This window comes from Dendroctonus ponderosae, unplaced genomic scaffold (genome assembly GCF_020466585.1).
Source record: "Dendroctonus ponderosae isolate FM_Combo_2020 unplaced genomic scaffold, Dpon_F_20191213v2 Dpon_F_20191213_39, whole genome shotgun sequence".
NCBI classification, from domain to species: Eukaryota; Metazoa; Arthropoda; class Insecta; order Coleoptera; family Curculionidae; genus Dendroctonus; species Dendroctonus ponderosae.
The window spans coordinates 1-27616 of NW_026018601.1; the positions used below are offsets into that span (position 1 = coordinate 1).

Below are 27616 nucleotides of genomic sequence, written 5' to 3' on the forward strand. Positions count from 1 at the left end.
CCAAAACGAGAAAGAAAACTTGTAAAATATTTGAAGTCTTAATAATTGCCAACTTCTAAAACAGTTTAGAAATCATTTCGAAAAAACTGTAAATATCTGTAAAAACGTAGCAAAGAGGTGCTTAGGAAACCGGAAAATCGAGAAGGTTTTTAATAAAACCACGCATCTGATTATGTAATACATACATAATATTAACATTAATATTAAATGCTGTTATTTGCAACATAATTCTCACCGAGCTAAAACATCAAACTTGTTTTTCTTTAACTAGTAAATTTTAAAATTATAATTTACTAAAAGTAATAAAATTTTGGCAGTATTCAATAGCAAATAATGCAGAAAACTTGTAAAGCTCGTCAAATTTGAACCACTGACACACATTTTTATCACTTGGCCCCCTTTGTGCACTTTAGTTGTTGAAAAATAACTATTAACAGTCTGTTTCCTGAATTACTAAAACTGACAATAACAATAGTAAGAAAAGTTACGGGTTTCATTAAAATAATTGTCATTAAGATTGTACGTTTCAGGCGAGTACTGCGAACGAAAAATTCCCTTTTGCACTGAGCAATACAACCCTTGTGAAAATAATGCTCGCTGTGTCGATCACGATAGTTATTATACTTGCGAGTGTTTACCTGGTTTTAAGGGCAAGAACTGCTCCTCAAACGTAGACGACTGCCAGAACCACATGTGCCAGGTAACTTTAGCGCAATCCTACACATCGATCTTAAACTTGCATATTTCCCCTGCGACTATTTCAAATGTTTCGTTTGTATTTTAATGCAGAATGGGGCTACTTGCGTCGATGGCATAAACGAATACTTCTGTAAATGTTCGGAAGACTTTACAGGAAAATTCTGCGAAATCAGCCCCATAGTGGCGATGATGTACCCACAAACTTCCCCATGCCAGCAACATGATTGTGTGCACGGAGTTTGTTTCCAGCCTAGCGGCTCGAACGATTATTTGTGCAAATGTGCACCAGGATACTCAGGTTATAAGCTCTTAAAATTTTCGAAAGTGCAAATTCCTAACTAAAATGCTTCTAGGGAAACGTTGTGAGTACTTAACGGGCCTTAGCTTTACTCACAACAATTCCTACGTCGAACTTGAACCACTACGAATCAAGCCGGAAGCAAATGTTACTATAGTTTTTGCTACCACTCAACAAGACGGTATATTAATTTACGATGGATTTAATGAACATTTAGCTGTTGAACTCTTCAATGGAAGAATCCGAGTTAGTTACAACGTTGGTAACTATCCAGTTTCCACAATGTACAGGTAAATAGTCCAAGTCATCATCAGTTTTATTTAAATCAGTGTTTGAAAAACTAGTAATTCAATTTCGTTTTTTTCGTCAGTTTCGAAATGGTATCTGATGGTCAATACCATATAGCTGAACTGATTGCGATCAAGAAAAACTTCACCCTTCGTGTGGACAGAGGCTTAGCGAGAAGCATTATTAATGACGGATCTAAAGATTACCTCAAGTTAACCACCCCTATGTATTTAGGTGGAATACCACCAGATCCAGGAGAACATGCATTTACCGATTGGCACTTGAGGAATTTAACCAGTTTTTCTGGTAAGTTATGCAACATCATACAAATTTTCTGTTAACTAACTTTGAGAATTCAAAACACTTGCCGCATATTTCTGCAAGCCGTTCTCAGCTTCAGTTCATATTTTTTAAATATTGATGTATTTTTATTGTCAACTAAATCAATTTAAATTTGGAAAATATCACTTTGGCATGCTCAAGTGAAAAGGTTTCATGTTTTTGCAAAACGTGCCTTCTGGGAGGAGTTACTATCACGAAAACATATTTTTTACGTGTATCTATGATTTATTCTAGGATGTATGAGAGAAGTGTGGATTAATCACAAGCAAGTCGACTTTGGAAACGCAAAAACGCAACAAAAAGTCCAGCCTGGTTGTGGAATTACCGAGGATAAGTCTGATGACGAATTGCAGGTAGGAAAAGCAAAAAAAAAACATTCTCATACAAAATAAGAGAGATAAGAGTTTTAATAGAAAAAAGTAATAGTTMGATTTGTAATAGTTTAGRTCGTTAGATGAAATTACTCAATGTATGTGTGTTATAAATTATGAGGGGACAATTTTGGGTTCGAACTGTTTCAATGAATTGTTTACATGTTTACTACCATCTTTTGTTTCCAATTGTACGTTTACTCTTTGATGMTTKATAGTTAAGAATCGATGTCGAAATGTTTTATTGAAAGATCAGAAATTTCKAACATCAGAAAAAGGGCAACAAATRTTTTTTCTCCGATAAATAAAACGAAAACTAGAATTAATATAAATAATTATTTTTTTATTTATTTTCCTGAMTGCGTGTAATTGTGATTAAAATAATTACAATATAAATAAAGTAATTTGTTTTTATGTTAAAAAATATCAATAATTYTAAAGCAGTATGATAAGCTCTTAGTTKTTGCTAATTGTTCACATTTTTCGTTTAAATTTATTAAAGCATATTTAAAGTAGCTTATAATGGTTTTGTTAAATAGGCAGTTAAAATTGAGTCATTCAAGGACATAACATCACAAAAAACTATTTTTCTCKCAAATGATTGCAGCTTCAATACTATACAGTTAATTTAATTTTATGGAGATWAYTTTACTCTACGGAAGGAAAAAGTAACTTAAAGWWTTTWTTACKAAAYGRACCTACTAACTAACGAATGACAAAAAATGCAAAATKCACAGTAATYTATCGCTTACAGGAAGACGAAACAGATGATATGCTTGAAGAACCACCAGCACTCCCTCCAGATCCATGTATTAACAATAAATGTAAACATGAGAGGTAAGAATAACAGGTTTTACAGATGTGAGTTACTTTCACATTCCAAAACAGTTAAACCATTATATGAACTACTTTAGTTACTAGAAATCGAATTTGAGTCAGTTTATAGACTTACTAGATCTCATGATTTAAACGCCCCGAATTTTTGTGTGCTTTGGGAGTATTACAGTGAAGTGAAGACATTATAGAAAATAACGAAATTTTAATACAGCAGACCACATTAAAATACAGATAATTGATCATTTATGTTGCCATTTTATACAAATTGCTATAGAAAACGGCTCTTATTTATATTTCTGTTCTTTCAATGTTTTCCTTAGGTATGCTAATTTCGAGGAAATTCAATTTAAATTCCGAAATGCAATTTAAACTGCATGAGCACCTACATATTTTATTTAATGATTTTAGCAAATGTCTTCCAAATGGGAGTGGTGAATATTCCTGTCGATGTAAGCCTGGCTACAAAGGAAAGTACTGCGAGCAAGGTGAGAACGAGTGTAAGTATTACAACATACTGGGAATGGAAGATCTTAGATTAGTATAACATCCAAGCATAGATAAATAAATCCATTAAGCTCAACATACGATTCGTCCTAAATTCACATATTGTGGTTCATTTTGCTTCCGCTATTAATCAGAACATAGAATTGCTTATCATTTGTAAATAAAATATCAATCATTTAAGAGTCACTTGTTACTGCTACTGCAACCATCTACTCTCAGCTTTTTTGTATTTATATATATCTTTTGTTTATCAAATTATATTTATTTATGTATTATTTCGCAATATGAAAAATGTAAAAACCGATAATTTATAAACAACTTAAAAAACATGTTCTAGCTCCTACGTGTAAGAAAGAACAAGTAAGGGAGTACTATTCCGAAAACGGCTGCCGATCGAGGAAACCACTTAAAATTGCAAAGTGCATCGGCTCTTGTGGCACAAGCTGTTGCCATGCGAAAAAGAGCAAAAGACGAAAGGCAAGTTCAATAAACAAGTAGATTCTATGTAGCTCTAAAAATAAGTATATGTTTTACAAGGTTTCTGATGTCTTTTAGGTTCGTTTAATATGCTCCGATGGTACTCGGTACACCAGAGATATTGACGTAGTGCGCAAATGCGCTTGTACAAAGAAATGCTACTGACTGTCGTCCGCTACTACATACATTTCTAACGAAGTACCATCCAAAGCTGTTGAAGCCGAACATACGCAAAACATATATGGGTTTGCTCCTGAAGTCACAAACGAAGCTGATTTGTATCCATTATCCAACCAACCGGCGCTGAGTCCTTCTTATTTAACTCAGACTGCTCCTAACGATGCTGAACCACGTACTGCGCCTGTTGTACAGAAATCTGATGCGCAGGCTGTCGAAGGCGTTAAGCTCACATTTCTCGTGCCTAACGAGACTGAATCAGGTGAACATCTAAATGGCCTGGTAGTTCAGCACATTGATGAGAGCGAATTTGAGCATGACAAAAAGGAACGGTTTGTTTTGGTAAGCCATTTGATTTAAATTTGGAAAGCTCTTCCTTGTATTGTTAACTTTTTTTCAGTATCACGACAAACAGTGTCTACTCTCAGCGTTCTTATATTTTACAACAATCACTTCGTTCGTGTACTTAGCACTCATTTGGATCAAGCAGCGTATGCACGTTCATCTAGACCAGTTTCAACTGTGGTAGGCTTCCTAAATTGAGGGCATATTAAAATAATTTAATCAATAGTGTTTGCGTTGTTGTTTTGAGATGCCTAAATTGCTTTGCAGCAACAAAATTAACTTTGAACTAAACAGAACTTTCATGTTAAACTATGTGTTTCATATAGTATTTTAATTCAGTACTTTGACGACCCGTAAAACTGAATACAACATTAACTTTTGTTTTTCTGCAAGTAATTTAGCAACACCATCAAAACATAATAAAATTAGAATTTCAGTTCTTATTACATGATTGGACAGCTCTTATATTCCTAAAATTTGAATTTAATTTGAAAAATGATCTGGATTAATAATAAGAACGTAGACTTTATCAATGGATCTCAGCTGATCAGAACAATATCGTTTCTGATCACATAAAAATACAGAACCAAACTCCCATCAGTTTTTTCCGTATTCCTCAAAATTAGAGTTTTTGTTCCAAAATTAATATAAAACGATAACCATCAAAGGGACTGAATATTCAAAAGACTTACGCCACTCTGATCCTAAAGAAACAACCAGTAAAATAAACCCCAACGTTAGAAACGTATGTAGTAGCGCAAATGACCCACTTTAAAGGATTTTAGAACCTTTAAAGGCCCCTAGCTATTAAAAAGAACTGTGTAAACACATACACTTTTGTTACAAAGTTTACTTATAGTATTTTAGAGATTTATTTAGAACGTAGAAAATATTCAGGGTATTTTCCAAAAAGTGTTCACTACATTCCTAATCTTAAAATTGCTTTATCAATATGTCTGTTCCTAATAAATCTGAACAATATTAGCCAACATTTCGTTATAGATTTGCTAAAGCCCTGTATATCTTAGACGTAACAAGTATCAATTAGGTTAATATATTTATATTTATTTTTTTTATAGCACCCTGTATATATATTCGCATAGAGTAAGTAGTATTTATTAAGAAGATTCTTACCAGTAGATGCATTGCGTTCGTATTCGATTGAAATATTAGTTATGTATAGGTATCCTTTTAATTGTAACGTTTAATAATTTGTTCTTCTGACATTAATTCTGACCTTACAGCATGATTAAACAAGATATTATCGAACCTATATTTTAGGTAACAGTGGAATTGATTATTGATTATAATATATCTAGAAAAACTGTTTATACCATTCAATAGACTTTGTCTGCTTTAATTTATTGAACGTGAAATCGTTCAAAAATAAAATACTCCTGTTTTTTTTTATATAGTTGAGATTAGCTTTAAAATATTTCGGTGATTTTAAAATGTGTTCAAACAATTAATAAGACATACAGTAAAAATGTGCGTTAGATAAGAACAGTACAGTATTGAAAATTTCCTGTTCGCGTAGGAAGTATTAGAGAGAATGTTCTTTTTACTTAAAAACGTTTGTAGCTGATATTGTGATTGCCTGTCAAAAAATAGAACGATCCTCATTTGCAAAACATCCATAAGGACTTATTATAGGGAATATTTTTGAAATTTCTCAACAAATGGAAAAACGTTGAAAGCCAGCTATAATACAGACTTAATAATCGATTTAATAATTCATTTTTCATTTGTTGAAAACGTTTTGAAATAACTGTATATTGTAAATTAATTATCTGATTACGTAGTATTAGGCGAAATACACTTCTTTCATCAGAACTGTTGTAAATTAAATATTCCTTCTTTAAATTGTATAATTAAATACCAACCTACTAGTATAATTCTGGATTAAATTTTGTTAGAAATCAGAGCTGATTAAAATGAAGCAAACACTATAGCTGAAAATCCATTACGTCTAATCGAGAGTAGCAGTATTGTACCATAAAACATCGCAAAAGCAAAATTAATGCTATCCATGTATGGAACTTAATGCCTAAGTGTATTACAATAACATTTTACCTATTGTAATAATTTTTATCCCCTTGAATTGTGTATAAAATATTTAAGATAAAAATTGATTTAAAAATACCTTTGTGTTAAATCTCCTCACCCCTAAACCGAGAATTGACACTGTTAAATTAACTTAAAATTGGAAATATCAAAGTAAGTAATAATAATTGTCGGACGTCGGATTTTTCCACGAAGCACTGGAATTTTAAACTTAAATAGTGCACAGCAAACGTTCTATTGCAAATAGTACGAATGTAGCTTTATGTAACAAAAGATGCTTTATCAATGATATTTAAAAATATGAAGTAAATCGGCAATGTAAGTACTTCGGCCCAAACCAAACCCACACTAATTATGGATGTAGGCAAAGTTTCAAGCAGAACTCTGTTGCTTTATTCATATTTTCTATATTTGTTTGAAAGTATCCAGTTTCCTTCTAAACTTTTCTGTAAAAACAAAATACAAACACAGAAAAATGAATGAAATATTGCAGATCCAATGGGAATTTTTATTACGATAAATATACCAGAAACAATTTGAAGAGGCCCCGAAAGGCACTATCAGAAGATTTAGAGACTTCGCTAGAGAATACATTTACAATTAACAGTTACCAGTGTCTAATTATCAGAATAATCGAGCAAAGTGAAATTTATCATGCGTTAAAATAACAAATATACAAGAATTTGATCTAACATCTTTATTGGAATGAAACATTTATATACAGGTAAAGACTAAACATAAGTAATTGATCTAACAAACAATACTAAGGTGTCCCTATAAATAACTTAATAACACAGGAATTTATACAAATAAAATCAACAATTTGAAGTTGGTGAGTTGGAAAATAACAGTTCAGCGGTGATACGATCAGATAGATTCACTAAAGTTTAAAATAATTTCAAATATGTCTTCTGTTCGTTCAAATAGGTCCTGATTTCTGCATGAAAGTACACTCTATTGTGAATCGGGAATTTTATCACCCTAAAAAATGTATAGTGAATTTCTCAAACAAATGATTATGAGAATTCTATATTAGAAAATATACACGAGTATGTCCATTCGAAGAACCTACTCTAGTACTCATTATGCACAAATATATATATAAATAACTTACCCATGCCCTAGCCATGACCATGATTGTGTGTTTATCTAGTTTAGGTCCTATCAAAGGATTCATTTGCGCTACATAGCAACATAACCAGCTGGAAAAAACGTAAAACAGCCTGTGTATTTATTGATATTGATAGTAGATGAAGTTTTAATAAACAGATTATGGAATTGGCCCAAACGGTGGTTCAAAATAAACCTAATTGTACAGGGAGTCCTGAACTGSTTGCCAACATTTCAAACCCATTTTTGGACTCAATAAAGAGTTAAATTAATAAGCGTAGAGAAAACTATGAGATACTGCCATATGGGCAGCTTATCGATCTTATTCCAACGGAAAGATACCGCTTATCCAAGATGTTTGTCAAATATTGTTGATGGTCTCGAATAAAAGAATAAATAAATGGATTGRATCTCCATTCTTTAGGTCAACAGCTAGTATAAATGTAYAACATTCAGATGTGTGCTGGATAAAAAAAAGTTCAATTTTTTTAAGTTGTTTAAACTGGTATTAACCCTAGTGGGGCTCATTCAACATTTATTTTAATTTATAGAATAATAGTGTRCGTGGAGCAATAAATTCGTATTAATGTAAAAYAGTTTTTCTTTGAACTAGAARGRAAACAATGSAAATKATTTCCAGAATGGTATATAAAAATGGATTGTTAATTTACTGCTGCTTTATTTTTCTGCAGAAAACTTAGGTTTCTCAAGTGCGGCCGAAACACCCATAATTTAATCACATGACTAGTAACAGAACACAAGTGAAAAAATATGTACTTACAACAACCAACAGCACACCCCAGTTAAAATTAAAACCACCTGAATAATCCTGGAAAGAAAAATTTAATTAGAAACAACAATTTAGTAAATTATTTACTTTATAAACTTACCCTCTGTTGGGGCCCTTAGGAACGATGAATGGAAGCACAATTCCTATTCCTCCCCACAACACAGTAAAGATAATGAACGGCAAAAGCGCTGCACCCATTTTATTCCGAAATTTTAGTAAATTTTAAAGGGAATATTTGAAAGACGGAATCTAATGGGTCGCAAAATAGACGTCAAAATCATATGACTAGGTAGGGGAGTTGTCATTCACGTGATCGATTCAACGAATAATGTGAAGGTAGCAGTTATCAGAAAAGAAGAATTACTAAAGCCGACACCTATCGAAGGTTTTTAGAACGACCAGAACTATGAAGAGGTGAGTTTCGTGCAGATTATTGCTTTTCACATAATCATAGTTAATCATAAATTAATTTGGAAATTTGTATTCGTGCACATGCAATAAATAAATGAATTATTTCTACACTTTTCTGAGGGATCGCGCATGGTTTTTGATTATTTTTCAGCATAAAAATAAATCTTGAAGTAAATTATTACTTAATTAAAAGCACCTGATTTATTTATATATTAATTTATATTTCCTTTATTAGATTAAAGAACAAATAAACCAAGTGTATTTTTTAGCCCAATGATTTGGCAACAGCAAATTAATATTTGCAGCAAGATWCAAGAAGAAGCTTAGCATATACAACCTTSTATTTATGTTTGAAATTTAAGTCAGCCTTAAATTTAATTTTTAATTCTTAAATCATCTTAAAATGGAACGATTATCAAAGGTTTTTCAACCAATTACCGCAATTGGAAAAAACCATCAACGAACTCATAAGGATTTTACGTCGAAGAGTCATAGGGTAATTTTTCAAGTTGAAAGGTTGAAATAAGTACAGCATTTCTAATATCCCTAATTTACAAATACTCCTAATAATGCACTAGACTGAAAGTCAAGGAAATAAATAGCAACTATGCTATTTTTGCATTCATTTCATCTCATATATTCTTCACAGCACTTTCCATTTAAGATATACAAAGCAATATACTTAAACGCAAAATCCAGTATGTTTTATGCAAGCAAGTATAAGTTTTATGCAACATTCTAAGTGAGATTTCAATATAAACGCATTTCCACTATTTTTAGCTGATGATTGAATTAGGAATTATTCAGCAAGCCCTTCCAGGGTGCTTTCATATTTTACCAATGGGCTTAAGGGCATTAAATAAAATCGTAAATATAGTAGATGAAGAAATGCAGAGAATAGGCGGCCAAAAGACGTGTTTTCCTACTTTAGTTAAATCTAATCTTTGGGAACGTAGTGGTAAGGCACTAGGAAATGTTTCACTGCTTACATACATATTTGTTAATTTATATTGCAAAATATTTTAATTAAACATTTTTCGTGAATACTTTTATAAAGTTTGGTACATGCTCGCTTCTGAGATAGCTTAATTCAGCAACTCAGATATTTTGTAAAATAATTGCTAATGCGTTTTCATTAATTTTCGTCCCTAAAAAGTACTAAGTATGCCTTATTTTTTGCAATAATTCGATACTTTGTCCTGAGGTACATTTATGCTAGCTTTATAATCCTAAAAAAGTTTCTGAAATTTGAAAGTTTTTACCACTTTTAAATGAGTTACACTGTAGATGACCACACAATTATTTACTTATAGGTAGAGCCGTCGAAATGGGTCCAGAACTGATAACTTTGAACGACAGGCATGATCAGAAATACATTTTAGGCCCTGTAGGTAAATATTTTATATTACATATGTATGCTTATTAAGAATGCTTTCGATATCTAGTTAACGATTGCTGCAGATTAATGAGCCCATTTTTTGCAAAGAAAACAAAAAGTAAAATACGAAAGAAGAAGTATAATACAAAAAGTTACTAAGAAAAAACGGCTTCTTCCCACTAATCAACAAAGATATTTGAATAACATAATTTGTAGTAATACCTAATATATACGAATATCAATTACACTGAAGATTTTAAATAATGGATGTTTTCAGACACACGAAGAAACCGCTGCCAATTTAATATCAACATTAGGAACCACATCATATAAAAAGTTTCCACTGTTGTTGTATCAAATTACTTCAAAGTTTCGAGACGAACTAAAACCTCGATTTGGATTAATTAGAGGCCGAGAATTTCTAATGAAAGATATGTACAGTTTCGATGTGGATCAAGAAAACGCACTAAAAACTTACAATACCATCTGCCAAAGTTATGACAGAGTATTTCAACGAATAGGAGTTGATTTTGTTAAAGGTGAGCATAGAAAGAACCTATCAGAACTTACTGCTCAGATAAAATGAAAATTCATAGCGTGTTCATACCTTATCCAAACTTTACCTAAGGATGACCAATAGTTAGAGGAGAAACATATTATTACATCATAAATCAGATGATAAGGTCTGATGATCTAATGATAACATAAAGATAATTATTTTACTGATAGATTAATGACCATAGATTGATCTCAAGACCCTGATCATACAAAATTTGAAATTTTCCGTTTTGAACCAGTGAACATTTTAAATTAAAAATAAGGACAGATTTCAATCAAATCAAACTTTGAGTTCACTCGCAAAAATAGACTTCTAAAGTTCGATGACATTATGAAAACTTTTTGATGCATCCACTGAAATGTTTATTATTATATTTTAGTTTTGGGTGATTCTGGTGCAATGGGTGGTAATTTGTCTCATGAATATCATTATCCCGCTGCAATTGGAGATGACAAAATACTACTTTGCCATCAATGTAATCATGCTACTAATACAGAACTGACTGGAAAACATAAATGCAGTAAATGTGGTGAAAGCGAAAATATATCTATAGAAAGCGCTATAGAGGTAAGATCGAAAGTAACACCAAAGTCCATTATCAAGTTGAAAGTGTTGAGCAGTTTGCGTTATTGACAACTAGATAAAATCAACTTAGGTTGGCCATACGTTCTTGCTCGGAGACAAGTATTCCAAGCCGCTCAAATCAGTTTACTTGAATGAAAATGGTAAACCAGAGGACCTACAAATGGGCAGTTACGGGATTGGAGTTAGTCGCATTTTGGGCGCAGTTCTGGAGTGTCTCAGTTCAGAAGAAGAATTAAGATGGCCTGATAGCATTGCTCCATATAATGTAGTTATTATTACACCGAAAGTAAGTGACTTGCACTGTTGACAATAAAATAGTGTTGCTAAATAAATTAAATTATTTAAAACGCGTAAAGAAACGCTTTGTAATTACATTTTCTATTGCAGAAAGGAAGCAAAGAAGACCAACTAATCGGCAACCTGGGTGAAAACTTGTACCGAAACTTGGAATCCTTTATGCCGAATCTCAAAAATGATATAATACTTGATGATAGAACAGAATGGACCATTGGCCGAAGGTTACTAGACTGTAAGAGAACAGGCATTCGATATATCATAGTATTAAATAAAAATTCCTGCGAGACACCTCCACGATATGAGCTGAACGACATCGTTAAAAATGTTCAGCTGAATCTACATGAAAGCGATATTGTTTCATATATTAATAAAAATGGACAACTGGACAATGAGAGGCTGAAATCATCTTCAAACTAAAGTTATAGTTTAGCTCGAATGTTTCAATATCAATATAAGAAGTAAACGTTTCTGTTTTTGTTATCAATAAGGGAGGTTGTAGGTTTTCAGGAAATACATGTGCAAGTGTAAAGATATATTTTATTGAAGCTCCAAACTCTCATGCAGTATTGAATTCAGTTGTATGGTTAGGTATAAGCTAGATGCGCTCTTTAAAATGTGTGCTGAAAAAATAACTAAGAGGCACCAAATTTTCGGACTTGGACAAATCACTAAAACAATAAGAAAAAGTCGATTAGTTGTCTCTCAAACAGAACATGCTAAATATCATTAGCGTTCGAAATAAAACAACAGAGCTATCCCACTTAAAAACGGTTCGTAAATAGTCATATAAATAAAAATAAAATAATCTAGGAGCAACAAAGTTTGGAATTTAGGGAGTTTAGAATGTTAAGTTTGGAAATTGATTTACAAAATGTATACTGAGTAAGCACTCAAGCCTAATGAAGAGTCTGATGTTATAAAATAACAGTCAATATGTGATAAAACCGCATAGCGGATTTACATGATGGTCTATTAAAAAATAGCCTCTTTACGTTTAGATAGTGTGATACTACTAACAGACTAAATGTACAATACAAAGTATTTTCAATATGTGTTAAACTATGTGAAGAACCGCCAAAGATATAGTAAATTCGACTATCGCGACCAAATAGTAGCAGACTTAGACGATAAATAAAACGTGTATGTATACCTTTATAAGCTAACAGTTGGCACAACCAAGTATACAGCGTGATAAAGTGTAAGTGATAACTGAACAAGGACATATCCCATATTATCGATGGTAATTGTAGAAATATTCCCGTGGACGACAAAGTTGCAGTTTTCACAATGAGCGCTAATTGTGATGGTGTATACGGACGACTTGCTAAATACTTGTTATATAATACTGTAAGAAAGTACATGACCGCTACAAAACATAAGTAACCTAAAACGGATTATTTTTCAGATATTGTCGACTTTCCAACTTCACTTACTTAGGGTTGTATTCAAGCAAATAACATAAAACTTGAGATCTTCAGTATTCATATCAAAGTCGTGTAACTTTGGTTCTGTTTTGTTAATTGGTTTACAGGGAGTATTAACTCCACATGATAAGGCCCATATACAGTATGATTCCAAAAGAATTAGAACTACAGACAATTTCCAAAAATGCTAAAAGTGTTTAGATATTTTCATAAAGTTTTACATCTTCAGTAAGTTCACATACCTTGAAATCAGTATTCAACAGGATATGTCTATAAGCTTTGGTATTTAGCAAAATCAAGTCTATAATAATTATTACTATATCATATTCCACATATTTATCTGCTATTTCATTGCAACATTTCTAAAACATTGGTAGCGTCAGTTAGATAGGATTCGAAAAATATGAAACAGCTATAACTATATTAGTGGAATTTTCAGTCTGAAATTATTGATATTTAGCAACAATATTATTAATGCATTTGAACATTGCTAGGATTGTTTTTATTAATTATGATTATGTGTTTTTAAATTTATGCCACCAATCTTACACATTCTGTTAGTTTTAGTACAGTTTCGCTGTATTTCTTAAACAGCCCTTCAACTTTTCCACCACAGTTAGTGCAATAATATTTATATTCTTTGGACATTTTTATCAACAGAACTGTACTGCTTACATTTTGTATTAGGTTAATTTTTGACACTAATATTTGAATTTGCAGAAATGTAAATAATCGTGAAGTTATCCATAATAATATGCCAAGATGCCCGATATATACGTGAAGAGCTAAAGTGCGTCATCTATTTTCAGCTTTATTCCTAAAACTATGAAATAAAAAAAGCTAGTAGAAAATTCAATGGATGCAAATTAAGAACATTTTCGATTAGGAGTTGAATTGTGTAGAAAATATGAAGATTTTCGACACAATCACATCGAAACTCGAAAGTTACTTGGTTTGGCAACATGAAAACTTGGACCCAAAACAGCTGTTAAGTGTTGATAGTTTCATTGTTATTACGGTTCCGGATTATTGTAATATCAAATCGCTGTTTTTCTTATATATTAGTGCTAATATGTTGTTTAGAAACTGTTCGACAATATAAAGTGTGACCCGAAGAACTACCCCTTGGCGTAGAATGTGCATGACATGTGCCGGAAATGTGATAATCATGTCCTTCCAATCTAATTTAGGTTAACAAACTGCAATAACAGTGATTAAACCCAATAGTTTTGACTAATTTCATTAATCTGGATTTGGAGTCACAATGGGACAGTCTTCCAGTTTGAACTCGTGTAAGTTCTAATTATTTCTTACGAGAATATATTAATATTCAAATACTGTTATTTTGTGGCCCCCATTTGAAGCTTTTGTGAATTGCACATATTCGAATAGAATACAGTAATAGTGTATATGGTGATATATCGATATGAGAATGAGAATAAAGTTCAAAGCTTCAGTAGAAATATTTTTTAAATTATTGAAAAAAGTAGGTGGGTACTTACTTGATCAACAGCAATAGCTGATGCAGAGACAGTTTGATGCACTTATTTTATTATTTAATGTTGGTTCATAGAAGAGTGCTTCAGGTTTCAGAGCATTTCAAGAATTTTTTTTAGTTTCCAAAACTATTTTGATATTTTAGCTTGCTGATGACTTTTGTGAACTTTTTCTTAAAACTCAGACTTATTAACAAAGGAAAGTAAATAGTTTTAAGGGCAAGATAATCTTGCAAAAAATTTAATGCGCGCTTATTTAAATGAAGTGCAGAAATTAGGTATATATTAAGTATTAAAGTATTTATAAAATAATCCTTGATTAAGCTCGTAGACAATTCGTAAAAACAGGAAATTTATTAAGCTTCTATTTACTATATTTCCTTACGTTACTAACGGTATAGTATAGAGTTATATAGTATTTGTTTAATCCGAATAGATAACTGGATTCTATCGTTTTAAAAGCAGATTAGTTGCCGCTCTCCGAATTAACTTGCAAAATCGAGTACGAAATTTGCATCAAGATCTAAATGGCATCGAAAAGTCAATACTAGATAAAACTTACCGACATATTTTGATAAAGGCCAGTAATCCATAAGTGTGAAATTTCTTTCGTTTCACTCAAACTCAGTTTCTCTCGATTGTTTACTTGTTTACACATCACTTTTGTCTAAAATCACCGTATCAACCGACTAAATTTCCCGCACATAAAGATCAACAATAAATCAATTTTCCGAAACACTAAAGCTAAAACGTTTTCCGAAACTCAGATCAATTGCTACTTGAACGTGTTGAACTGACAAAATGACTCAACTTCTAGTTCCCCAGAGCATTCCACCTTTTCGGTCGACAAATTCGTAAACATTTTTTTCAGTAAACCTGATAAATAAGACTTTCGATTGGTTTCGATAATTTTCCTTCTTGTTTACGTTAACATTGTGAAGCAAATATTCTGGATAAACATTTAAAACTCTACAGGCTGTCCGGAAATATCGCTGAGAACTTCGAAATACTATTCTAGGATGAAACAGAAAAGAAACGGCCATATGGCAATGAGTCCTAAAATGCTTATTAGTACAGATACTTTTTCAATCTCAACCAAAATCTCAATACAGGCAAGTTTAATTGTTTCTGTACTTTAAACCGCGATTATTCGGAAACTAAATCGCATTCTAAATGAATTAAAGATGAATGTAGTAAAAAACTTACCAATGTCTACATTTTGGTACAGGTCTCATAAAGATAGGAATGTGAATGTGAAATTTCCTCACGTGAAGTTTCTCACTATATTAGCATTGTTCGAAAGCACCGAAAAACCGAAAAAAAATCTCGCACAGAAAGTTCACAGCTCAATATGTTTAGAATAAATTAATTTAAATGAAAATAATAAATCAACCCTTAAATATTCCCCAAAACCCAAAATAACCTTACTGATCAATTTTACAATTTAACTTATATTCAAGTAGCGCATTTCACTTGTTTGTCGGCAAACAAGTAAACAATTATTTTCGTAAACCTGCTGGACAAAGCGTTCGACCGGTTTTTACTAATACCTTTTTGTTTACGTTATCATTGTAAAGTAAATATTTAGAACTATTGCTGAATTATTTTCACGCTTACCATATTTTATATTGGCCATTTTTCCAGTGGCGTAGTGAGGGGTGGGCAAAGGGGGGCATTGTGCCCCGGGCGCTACTGGAAAAGGGGCACCAAATGGTCCGCAAAACAAATAATTGCTGAGTCGAATTAATTCGAATGAAACTGGGGGGGCGCTAAAAAGATATTGTGCCCCAGGCGCGAGTTAGCTTGCTACGCCACTGCATCTTTCTATTTGTTTCCCATGCAACTGTCTGAATAGTTTGCATCAAATCATCAATCACCAAAAATAAAGATGCAATTTAACTTGACATTTTGTCTAAATTTCAATAATCCAAATAAGCAGAGATTTATTACTATTTTTATATCTTTGTAGTATGAATATCCAATAAAAACGCCCAAATCTATACTAATTTTCATACGTTTTCTATTCATGTATAGGAGTAAAACATTTTTGAGCCTGAAATATCGACACTGTAAATATAGTCGTATAAACATAGTCAAGAAACTACATATACGATGTGCCAGTTTTAAGAGCCTCTTCATTGGTATCTGTTAAACCATTAAAGATTCGAGATATCTTAAACTGGGGCAAAGTTCTGCATATTTGCATGTTTTAGCTTTATCAAATGTCGTTTTAAAATTAGGAAAATTCGTAAAATTCCGAATACATTCGAAAAAGATTGAAATTTGAAGTGCTTCACTTTTTTCTGAGCCTATTTCAAAGCAACTGGCAATGTAGTAAATTTTAATCGGAAGATTTTCGGCAATCGTAAAACTTTTAGTCCTTTGGTCTTTTGCATTTTTACACAAACAAGCAACAATTTTTGACAAGTTTCAAGCAAATAGAAGGAATAGTTAATAAAATAATTATTGAGTGCATAACCAAACGCTAGTGTTCATTTTGTTCTCCTTTGAATATTGGTGGTATCGGGCATTTCCGGGTAAAACAGGATGATTCAATAATCTTTTCGAAAAATGGGAACACTAAATTCAACTCGCTCTCTCAAAAGAAATGAATATTACATTTTTTACGTACATTCAAAGTGAATTGTTTTTGGCAATATTTATTCTAGATTGATTCCATATTATTAAAAATCATCAAAGACATAATATAATTTGTCACCAGTATGAAGACCTTCACGCAAATATCAATATTTAGGGCTTTATTATTTTTATATTAGGAAGTAAGTAAATACATCCTTCAGTTTGGTTTAATAAGCAAATATCTCCGGAAATGTTCGCCTTTGAACTAATATTTGACTCTGAACAGAATATTTAGACAACGTAATAAAATCCGATTAATATGAAATTTGGTATTGATTGTAATGCCACTAATCTTTTACAATGCGATGTTACTACTATGGATTCGAAATGACTATTACTTTTTCTCACAGTGAAGATTGACGGCTTTAAGTTCAGATTCCGGTTGTTTTGCCATCATATTTAAATGCATTGTTTCAGTCATATTGAGTTCTTTAATGTGATCTGATTTATAGCTTCAATATGATTCATACGAGCTCTAATCACATATTGTAAGCAAGTAAGAAACATTTCCTACCAATTTAAGTCTTAAACTACAACGTTAAATTGAGCCCCTTGACGAGGCTGATTATCACTTAAAACGTTCATTATCAAGGTGGTCATTATGTTCATTTTCAGTTAATGTAAGAAATTAGATCTTAAAAGTTCTTTCCGGTGCACTAAGCTAATTTATTACCCTTATGAGGAAGTGTATGAAGTGGCAGCTGACTAACCCATTAATGGTTATACCTATTAATTTTTAGATTGGCTTTATTAGATCTATACCTGTCTAAAAATACATTCAAGCAGTTGAGTGGGATGAAGCAATTAAGTTGATATTTTGGAATTCATAAAGAATAATGGTTGCATTTGATCTTATGAACAAACGGGACAAGTAATTGAAATTGACAATTTTTGATTTAMAGATTTAAATCAAAATTTATCAAATCATTTAAAAAAKTAWTTTACATTTCTGAATAATTTACTTTGGCAATAACACGCGATTAAAAACGAAGGAACGTTTGCTTGTATTGCTATGTACGGCTAATGTTATTTTAAATACCATTGAAAATTGAATACAGTCTGATAAAATTTTAAATCTTCAGGAGAAGTCAATATGAGTTTTCAAAAAATTATATTTTTGGAACGTAGAACTGATTATTCAGAATTAGTTTTATACGTCAATTTGCTATTTTTACAAAAGTTATGTTTTGAAATGAATGGTTTAAAACTGGTGCGTATTTTGGGCTGTGGTGGAAAATGGTTTCTTCCTGTTGCGCGAAACAACGTTAGAAAGCACGATAGCGGAAAAATGTATTCTGCTTGCGAAACGTTAGTTAAAAATTACGTTTCCCAACAGGCTAAGGTCCCGAAAAACACACCAGTCTATTGCCATTATCTTGTTTCTCTGTTTTGAAAAAAATAGGGATAAACTGATAAACAATCTCTAATTCGTTTAATATTAATTATATGACAAGATAACCACTGCTGTTCGACACATAACAATATCTAAATGTCTATAACACCATAATTATCAGAGGCATAGAAGAAAACGGAAGTAACATAAATATGGATGGGAAAAGATCTACTTCCTGCCAGCTTGTGCTTCTCGTTACGAAAACCGCTTTGGTGGGTGAAACATTATAGTTTGTCAAGTACCTTGATGAAAAAGAATAGGGAGTATCTAACGTATTTTCCAAGGGTTCAAATATCTATAATATTATACTTGTGTAGGCTAAGATGTGAGCACTTTGATTTGTAGGACTGTTAGCAAATCTAGTAAACGTAGTAATTATAATTTTTTAATCCTTGAAATTATATTTATAAAAAATGTTGCTGATAATTTCAATAAAAAAATTGTTATGGGTAAAACCAATATTGGTGGTTGCAAAGTGGCAAAACTCTTGCTAGCTTATGCAGGGTGATTCAGGTTTAATCTTGATAGCTGTGGGAATCAATAATACAGGTTAGAATAATGTCTGGTTTCCATAAATATGATATAAAAATATATGATAAAAAAAAATCTCTTGTTTTTTCTTCATACGTTTTAAACCTTTTATCCGGTTGCAAATTCGGAATACAAACACTTCGAATGACCTTACAGATGTTCATGTGCCTTTTAGCCACCCGATTTCCTTGGAAAGATATTTGTATCAAAACTTGAATAACAACAATAATTGCGGTAAAACGGCTCCACAAAAGAATTAAATGATTGTTTTCAAAACTCTTTTGTCTCTTGTTATTTTTTCACATTTTATTTCCTTTCCGAGATATTTAGTAAAATTCGGGACAATGGAGTGAGGTAAATTTCGTTAAATGTTACAGCAGGCGATGTGACTTTTGCGCAGAATATTGTTACAAGCCTATTTCAAAAGTGCTTTTTGTGCCATGAAAAAAAAACAACATAAACATTCCAAATAATAATTTAATCACAGCTACTTGTTTCCATTTATGGCGTGAATATAAGTAAAGGTAGCTTTTTCCAACGCCCTTTATCTCCGAAATGATGGGATTTAGGGAAAACTTTGATATCGTGTAGGAACATTATTCTAACTACATAGTTGTAATATTTCTTAAAGTTATCAGGATTAAACCAGAGTCACCCTGTATAAACCATAAATTTCTTCATTATAGTATGCCTTTTAAGTGAATTAAAAAATGTGTATTTTTCAGTTTGAACCTGCTTATTATGCAAGTGAACCTACAGTGTGATTCTCGTATGATTTTTAGCCCCGATAAGGTGTGCGGAGATAGATAAGTATGCGAAATATCGGCGAAGCATATGAAACCATATTTATCGAAGACTAGATTGTACATTGAGAAATCCATTTGTCGTTTCTTCTTTTGTTGTGAACAGTGAAAAACACATTCTGGATTTATTGGAAAACTTGGCAGCTACTGGAAATGAAGTAACGCTCTCCCCCTTTATTTATACAATTTCTAACTCTTTTAAAGGAGTTATGTCGATAACAGAAAGTTTTTCTAATACTATAGTTTTTCAGTGAAAATATAATTTTTTATTATACTTGAGATATTCGTGTTTGCTTTCAATTAAAGTACACAGGTCCATTTCGATACTATCTATAAAATTTTTTGCACAATTCGAGTGTTTGAAAACTCATTAGTTGCTTCAAAAGTTATATATATATAAATAACGTATTACTATATGCTTTATGGTAGGCAGGCGCTAATCAGTAATAAATTTAAAAAGTTAATGGGTCAGAAGTCTGGTGACCCAGGAGGTCAGTTGATTCAATCATCTTAATTTTGGACATTTAGTCTTACAGATCTGATGTATTCAATCACGTCTGAGAACTGTCCTTATGAAAGAAAATACCCATTTTCGTAGACGACGGAGCAATCTTTATCAAATGCGTAGAATTGCCTAGTTTTCTCACGGTTATCGCACTGCAAAACAATTTTCTAGCCTATTAAAAATCTGGTAGCAACATGGTTTGGTTCCGTAATCTGCCGGGCTATTGTAGCGTCACAAATACTATTTATGGTACTTATCTGCAGTACCAGCTTTACTATGGGATACCACAAGGTGTTAAGAAATAAACGTGACCGAAACGAAACTTTTAAAAGCTGTAATTAATCTTGTTTTACACAGGACTGGCCTGAGTATTTCAAATCAAACAAAACATTTTTTGCTCTTGATCTTAATGCAATTCAATCGTCAACAAGCATCTATGCGGCGAATTGAAAAAGCACAATTCGTCGTGCATATAAGAGAGTCTTATTGAACGGCATTTATCGCTTCAAGAATATGATAAATCCATTAAGAAAACAATACAAATCGATTGCGTGCTGGAATTACGATAAAAAGTGAACATAGACGATACTAATTCTCAAACTATCTTTGATTTTAATAAGCAGCTCGTTTTTTCATAACTAGAAAGTGCACAAATCTGCATATTTTCAAAAAAATCTAGATGATTCAAATCAGATTTTAAAGGTTGAAACCTCAGAAGTTTTTTTAAAAAGAACTCTTAAATGTAAGAAAGCTCACACCAAATGGTACAACATGACCATAATTTTCCTTCTTACTTATTATCGAAATCGGCCACGCCAAACAGATGTTTTCTGGCTTTCAAATTTTGGTGAAAACACGCTTTAAACATTTGAACCCCTAAGCAAAATGCATACAATTTTTGTCAGCAATTATATAAATGCGGCTCTGCACTAATTCAACATGTTGAAATCGGTTTCTTTCATAGACAGGTTCATTATTGTGTCAAACGTCTTTATTTAGGTGAAATTTTCAACAATGATTTTAGTTCACTAAGGTATACCGAAAAATGTGTTAAGGGTCTTCTTAGCACATTTGGCTGCCAGGTTTATCACGTTTAAAGCCTTTGTAAGTAATACGCGTTGAATTTAATGGTTGTGTGGCAGTCGTAAGGAATTCTTCCCCGTAAAGCCATAAACTGAATTTCTAAGTTTCCCAGCCCTAAATAACTTGAAAATGTGTTCTGAGCAATTAAAGCCTCTATACTTAATACTCATATCATGTACTAAGTTCTAATATGTGTTTTATCCACGCGCTACCGCCGATTTCTTTTGTTTCAAATCACAATGATCTATTTAGCAAAGAACGAACCACAGGTTGTTCATTCAGTACATGACAATTGTATTATTAATTCCTTATTGTAGCTGATGGGTGTCTAAGCCACCCATTTACGACACAATGGCACATTGTAATCGACAAATGCATGTTAAAATATAATTGAAGTACATTGAAAACATCCTTTCGGAGAACGACGAACGAACAAAGGTTGTTGATATCTGCCATTGAAACACTTTTTGGTCGGGCTTGTTTTATTAATAGCAATCTTGGATGTGGAAAGCTTAGTGTAGTAATTAATTGAAATCCGTCTTTCATTCTGGTTATTTTTTTGTCGCTCTAATTGCTCAATTGAGCATTAATGTAGAACAGGAATATAAATAATGACTTGTTCTAGTCATCGCGGTTTTTCAGTAGTCAGAATGCGACATTTAGTTTTTGCCTTGCAATTTTTCAATTACTGAATAATGTTTAAGAAAACGCCGGAGATGAAACGAACGTGCCTTTAAGCAAGGAAGTAATCGAGCGAGTAAAACTACGAAAAAAGTCTTCCTAGCTACTAGTTAACTGAAAGGTGATATCATGAAACGTGAACATAAAATAATGATCAATGAAACGGTTTGTATGTTTATCTGGGTCTAATGGCTCATTTTTTTACCCATGAAATAGTACCTTCGGTACGTTCGGAAGGGCATCTTGACTTGTGATATAAAACTAAAGCAAACATAGACAACAATTGTTGCGTATGCCAGTATTTGCCTTTCTATCTCCGTGTTTGTTTTGGTTTAAAAGCTTTTGAACCCCTCTTACCTTATGACGTTTTCAACTTTTATTTAAACAGGGGAAGAAACCAGAGGCATGCACTTTCTATCAATCAATTAATGGAATTAAATGTCTAAAATAATTACAAAATCCACTAGTTTATGTTGATTGTTGGGGGTTGTGTTGAGACAATAATTGAAATGGGATCAAGTTACTTTTTCTAATGTGATGTTTAGTCGCCGGATTAAAAGGCACTCAAATTGTCGAAAAAAGCGCTTACAAAGCAAATTGATTTCTCGCAAAAAAAGCATTAAAAATGCACAAAATTCTTTCAGTGGAGAAAAATATATATGTTTTAAATGAAATTAAATGAAATAAATGAAGGAAGATTTCGAAAAACTTAAGCATGTTTCGCGTAAAACTAAAGTTTATTCTAAATAAATCAATTATTCTTATTTCAAGTGTGTAGTCTTCTTAAATGCTCTATATTTTATGAACAAAAAAAATATGGACAACACCAATTATCGAAAAGGCAAAGAAAATAGAAGGAGTATCAATGTTTGAAAAACGAAAAGGTATCCGAACGATTTATACGCATGGAGATGATGCTGAAATTATGTATTCAAACTTCGCGAGATCACTATAGTTTACATGCAATTTTAATTGATTGAACTTCTCGGCGCTGGGAGCATTTAATAAATATCACATTTTTCACTTTGTCACGATGAAAAGGTCGATTTTCTTGTACGACCGCCACCCAGTCCCAGCTGGTTTTCTCAATTATTGTTTTTTAACAACGCCTGTAAAGTAATCCCACTGAAGTTGCTTGTAGACAATTTGCCATTTGGAACTATAATGGAACATACGGCAATCGCTTTCCTGTCTCTCGCTTATTCCGTGACTATTAAATTTAGAATACCATTACCAAGCCCCCCAATAACACCTTTACAGTATCGTATAGGACTAAAACTAAATAAAACTCGGCAGCCCTCGAGGAACTTTTGGTAATAATAAGGGGTGTTGCGGATTTCTTCCGTGTGGAAAAATGCAATTTGAGCCGGTCGAATGCGAATGTAGATCTAATGAATCGTCTGGGGTTATTATGACGGGGATCTGGCAGACACCAGGGACGGAGAGGGAACGAATTTAGCAAAATCTATTTGTTTTTAGTTATTTTATTGAAAAAGGAATGTCGTCTGTAATTAATAAATGGAACAATTTGACTACTAATTCACAGTAACTGATTTAAGCAAGAATTGCCTGTTTGTACCAATCAGCAAAGTTTCTAATCGCTAGGTATTGTTTTTTTCTTTAGACTTCATCGTCTTCCTCTCTGTTCATATTGATGATTTTCCAGGGCCTGCATGGTCTGGTTTAACGAATTGCTCATTCTTCGATGATACAATTTTCATTTATTTTCTGTGCCCCTTAACAATTATCTGATGATACTTCACTGTCCTAACGGGAGGATTGCGATGCGGTGGCATATAACAAGGCCACGTGCCTGAAAGCGCCAGCTGCACGTGTGAATCCTCCCCACGCGTATATGCAAAGGCAAACAACCTCAGGAGAAGAGGGGCTCTCGGGAGATCCTGCAAAACAATTTTTCCACCTTTGCATGATCAAAGTGCATTTGGAAATTGTATACTTCCATTTGGTAATGTCAAGGTGCAACTCGATTTTTGGAAGAAAGGGGTGAATGGTATTCTTTGGAATCGAAATTGACCGACGAGGGAAAGGTTGTCATTGATTTCATGCACAATGCAGCGATAGAATTAGATTACTGTCTTGGTTGATTCTACTGTTGTATGAAATTGTGGAGTCATTGTTTTTGTTGTCATTTATTAAAAGGCCTTATGTGTTTAATTCCCTAAGGCCAAATGCGCGTTGTTTTGTATTTTCTCTGAAATTCATATTTTCGTTTGTTAATGGTAATTTGTTGTTTGTTTCTCGGCTGCATTACAGTAATAGTAAATAATAACCTCAACGATAGTTATTTGCTGAACTAGACGATAAAAAGAAACAATAAATATCTGCGAAGGAAAGATCTCGTTTTGTCGTCGTGCATTTACGTTGAATAATAACACATATTTTTATGTAACTTTAATATTATTTATTTATTCTAGCTGGAAGAAGATATTACATTTTGATCAATAGGTACCTGCTGTTTGAATTTTGAAAACTAGAGCCATTAAAACCCCCATCTAACATTTTATAGATTTATATAAGTAAAACTATAGACTATTTTGTCTATAAATGGCTCTTGGCCTTAAATATGTTGGCTTTAACACCGCGAACTTCAGCAAGAGTAAAACTTTCGGTGTTTTTAATGTAAGATGCCACCATATATCCACTAGTGGTTAAATTTCAGATTGTCCTTTTACAAAACATGCGTCAGTCATTTTGAAAGATTTTATTTTTCTACTAATATACTATAGAAACGTTTTAACGACAATATCAAGACTGAGGTTACATGTTTACATGCTCCGCATTACAGCCGCCACGGCCGACTAGCTACTTGACGTCACAACTGGTCCCGGCCAATGACGGCGCGGTACAAGAATGATTTGAATTATACCGTTTTTAATTGCTTATATTAATTACGTAGAAATAAAAAATGAGTTTTTGGTAAACTGTGGTGTTTTTAATAGAATTAAGTTACGTTTGCGAGTAATATTTTTCAAATTTAATTTTTGTGCAAGTTCTCATTTCTGGTACCGATCAAAGTTTCTTGGTATTTATTTCCTCTGTGATTTATGTGGAGCAAGATTCGAAGCAACATTAAAAGCTTTGTTCTCAATATCAGATGGCAGATCATCGCTTGAAGTTATTTTAAAATATTAATATCGATAGATTCATTACCTACGCACAACAGTTGTAGATACATTATAATTATTACACATATGAAATTGTTAAGACCAGATTTCATTCTATGGCAATATAAAAATGACGGCTAATTCTTAAATCAGATGTAAAAAATAGCAATGTTTTATAGCAGATAAAAATATTTCATTATTTGATGATACTGAAAATTATGAAATACGAAACGATTATTGAAATTCAAATGTTGATAAAGATAATTGAAAGTACAATATGGATCATGATAACTGAAATTTTGGATTTTGAGTTATGGACGAAAAACCGATTATTCGATTGATTTTAAGATTTTTTGACCAATTGACGTTTCTGCTTCAGATCTTTCTTCATAACACATTTTCTGGTAAGAAGTTGTATTTTCTTTAGACTGTATACTTTTTGAAGCGTTCATTTCATTGGATCTCCCAGCAATCAGTCAACTAACCTTTTCCAAATTCTAAATGTATGTCATAACTTACTAAATCAATAAACAGGTACCGTTTAAAACCTTCTTATTTATAAAATGAAGGTTGACTTAAATATTAAGGCCTTCGAGACCATACATTAGCACTTTGATAAAATGTGGGGAATTTAGCCAGTTTCCGGTTCATAAATTGGATTGAATGTTAAAATTTGCTTGGTGTTGAGCTATTGATTTGGCAATATGTTGCGATTTAGAACACTTTGCTCGAAATGAACACGAATTGTCGATTGAGCAAAGCAACGCGCATTGCAGGATTTCCAGCTGAGTTATTTCTGAACCGCCATACATTTTCTTTCCGTTTTTCTGGAAAATATTATTTCATGTCTCGTCAAAAGCTACGTTTCCATCTAACATGAGTTTATATTTAAAACATTAATTATAACTGAGTTTAGCATGTTATACTGCATTAAAGGCTTTTCTACTGCGGTTAGTTTTAACTGTGGTAATTAACGATTACATGATTGAAATCAATAAACTACGCAAGACATAACGTTTTTTAATAGTCTTCGGATTATTATGACAATTTTAAATTAAAATTCATTCTATAAAATAAGTGTTGCTTATTAAGCGAACACCAACAAGGACAATTTCACTGTAATTTTTATAAACCTTGTTATTGATTGCAGATTTACCATCAGATGTACGATTTGCATTACTCCACCTTTCGTATAACAAAACAATTTTCCTCAAAAGACCAAATCGTACACATTGTCTACATGCCTATAGAAATTTTCAATTCGAAAAGAGCACCCCTTCTTATTTGTTCGTTTTTCGAAAGTTTTTGTCACCTGGACATCAAGATGTACATGCACTTCGGAAAGGGGTGCTTTCTATGGTAATTCAAATAGGAGCAACCTAATGTAGCTTTCGCTAATATTTAATTTTATTCTGGTGCCCCTTAAATTTTATTCGACAGATGTTCGTATTGTGTGGTTCGATCGCGTGGCAGTGATCTGAGGTACCCACCTTACTTACTATTGCGTTCACAACTAACAATGGAATAATAATATGGCAGTCGCACGAAACGGTCTGTATACGTAGAATGGAAGACTCTTGAAAATTGGGAAGTTAATGACATAGCCAAACCAGACTTGAGGTGAAAATGAACAGAAAACTTTACTTTAAACAGCGTAAGATTGATTTGCTGGTTTTGGAAGTTCTATTTTTCAATACTGCATTTTCAAGTTTCCGTTATTAATCTCCAATTTATAATATTGCTCGTATTTAACACGGTTAACTACGAGTGTCAATTTAAATTGGTTTTCTTTCAGATAATAAATGTTGCTATTTCGCTTCAAACCACAACAATACCCAGCCAGTTAATTATAATTCTTAAAGGCACGCCAGTAAAAAAAATATTTTATTGGATTGCTATTAGAAATATTGTTTCACACATAAATTATCCATTAATTCCATATACAGTGACTGTTATATATGTATACTTAATGTATTCTATATCCTGCCTGACAAAGATCATGGACTAATTCTCTTTTCATGGCGCTTGGCAAAAAAGGAAACCTGCCCTGTTTTGCGTACAAAAAGACATCGCTCGTAGTAGATTTAACAGGCAAATATGAGCACATCCGTTTTAGAAAATATTAATCTTACATACTGATATTTTTTTTGCTGATTTTGATTGATGAGAAGGCATCACAAACATGTTAGACATGAAGTTTTAAAATTAAACACCAGAAAATGATTTTGTAAATTTCCTGTGAACCAAATTGGCTAATCAATCGACGCTTCAATTTATGAGTTCACCGTAACAGTTTAATCGTGCAAATTAATTTTACTTGTTTCAGTTATTGACTGAAATGTCTTAAGTTTTACCTTGTGTATAAGTAAAGCTCCTAAAGTTAATTTCAAACGATGCTTTAAA

General features: G+C 32.4%; 5 protein-coding genes across 6 annotated transcripts in view; 3 read left to right on the top strand and 2 right to left on the bottom strand.

The window, feature by feature from the left end:
• Window positions 1-530: 530 nt before the first annotated feature.
• LOC125504099 (protein slit-like) lies at window positions 531-6480 on the top strand (the record flags this gene model as incomplete). Its single annotated transcript, XM_048665464.1, is given in 10 exon segments — window positions 531-700; window positions 790-997; window positions 1053-1287; window positions 1368-1591; window positions 1862-1980; window positions 2753-2835; window positions 3244-3332; window positions 3677-3816; window positions 3895-4335; window positions 4394-6480. Coding segments are annotated over 9 exon segments (1355 nt in total), but the record flags the coding sequence as incomplete, so codon positions are not given.
• Window positions 6481-7084: 604 nt separating this feature from the next.
• On the bottom strand, window positions 7085-8612 carry LOC109546165 (V-type proton ATPase subunit e 2). Its single transcript, XM_019917011.2, has 4 exons — window positions 8403-8612; window positions 8294-8341; window positions 7517-7604; window positions 7085-7383 (listed from the first exon to the last, which is right to left on the bottom strand). The coding sequence occupies exons 1-4, from the start codon at window positions 8498-8500 to the stop codon at window positions 7357-7359; spliced, it is 261 nt and encodes an 86-aa protein (XP_019772570.1). The 5' UTR covers window positions 8501-8612; the 3' UTR covers window positions 7085-7356.
• A 434-nt stretch (window positions 8613-9046) lies between these two features.
• On the top strand, window positions 9047-12061 carry LOC109546163 (probable proline--tRNA ligase, mitochondrial). 2 transcript variants are annotated; one of them, XM_019917009.2, is made up of 7 exons: window positions 9047-9209; window positions 9494-9671; window positions 10027-10100; window positions 10369-10630; window positions 11030-11217; window positions 11306-11521; window positions 11623-12061. In XM_019917009.2, the coding sequence occupies exons 1-7, from the start codon at window positions 9117-9119 to the stop codon at window positions 11947-11949; spliced, it is 1338 nt and encodes a 445-aa protein (XP_019772568.1). In that variant the 5' UTR covers window positions 9047-9116; the 3' UTR covers window positions 11950-12061. The 2 variants fall into 2 exon arrangements, with proteins under 2 accessions (XP_019772568.1, XP_048521420.1); XM_048665463.1 differs by lacking the exon at window positions 9047-9209 and adding an exon at window positions 9216-9430.
• LOC109546164 (protein ARV1) lies at window positions 12052-13660 on the bottom strand. Its single transcript, XM_019917010.2, has 5 exons — window positions 13506-13660; window positions 13199-13318; window positions 12966-13143; window positions 12683-12916; window positions 12052-12200 (listed from the first exon to the last, which is right to left on the bottom strand). Exons 1-5 carry the CDS (start codon window positions 13602-13604, stop codon window positions 12070-12072), a joined length of 762 nt encoding a protein of 253 aa, XP_019772569.2. The 5' UTR covers window positions 13605-13660; the 3' UTR covers window positions 12052-12069.
• A 271-nt stretch (window positions 13661-13931) lies between these two features.
• Window positions 13932-27616, top strand: part of LOC125502323 (protein neuralized-like) — a 41240-nt gene continuing 27555 nt past the window's right edge. The window contains exon 1 of the mRNA XM_048665462.1: window positions 13932-14248. Coding sequence (XP_048521419.1) covers window positions 14221-14248 — 28 coding nt within the window. The 5' untranslated portion in view covers window positions 13932-14220. The remainder of the gene's footprint in view (window positions 14249-27616) is intronic.

Excerpts from the sequence above, each read along its gene's own strand:
- LOC109546165 (XM_019917011.2), bottom strand. The coding sequence starts at position 8,500 with ATGGGTGCAGCGCTTTTGCCGTTCATTATCTTTACTGTGTTGTGGGGA. Across the intron at positions 8,342-8,402 it reads CCTAAGGGCCCCAACAGAGG|GATTATTCAGGTGGTTTTAA; the intron begins GTAAGTTTATAA and ends TTTTCTTTCCAG. Across the intron at positions 7,605-8,293 it reads GGGGTGTGCTGTTGGTTGTT|CTGGTTATGTTGCTATGTAG; the intron begins GTAAGTACATAT and ends CGTTTTTTCCAG.
- LOC109546163 (XM_019917009.2), top strand. The coding sequence starts at position 9,117 with ATGGAACGATTATCAAAGGTTTTTCAACCAATTACCGCAATTGGAAAA. Across the intron at positions 9,210-9,493 it reads TTACGTCGAAGAGTCATAGG|CTGATGATTGAATTAGGAAT; the intron begins GTAATTTTTCAA and ends CACTATTTTTAG. Across the intron at positions 11,522-11,622 it reads TAGTTATTATTACACCGAAA|AAAGGAAGCAAAGAAGACCA; the intron begins GTAAGTGACTTG and ends TTTCTATTGCAG.
- LOC109546164 (XM_019917010.2), bottom strand. The coding sequence starts at position 13,604 with ATGTCCAAAGAATATAAATATTATTGCACTAACTGTGGTGGAAAAGTT. Across the intron at positions 13,144-13,198 it reads TGTTGAATACTGATTTCAAG|CATTTTTGGAAATTGTCTGT; the intron begins GTATGTGAACTT and ends AAACACTTTTAG. Across the intron at positions 12,201-12,682 it reads CCAACTGTTAGCTTATAAAG|TGATTTGTCCAAGTCCGAAA; the intron begins GTATACATACAC and ends TTATTGTTTTAG.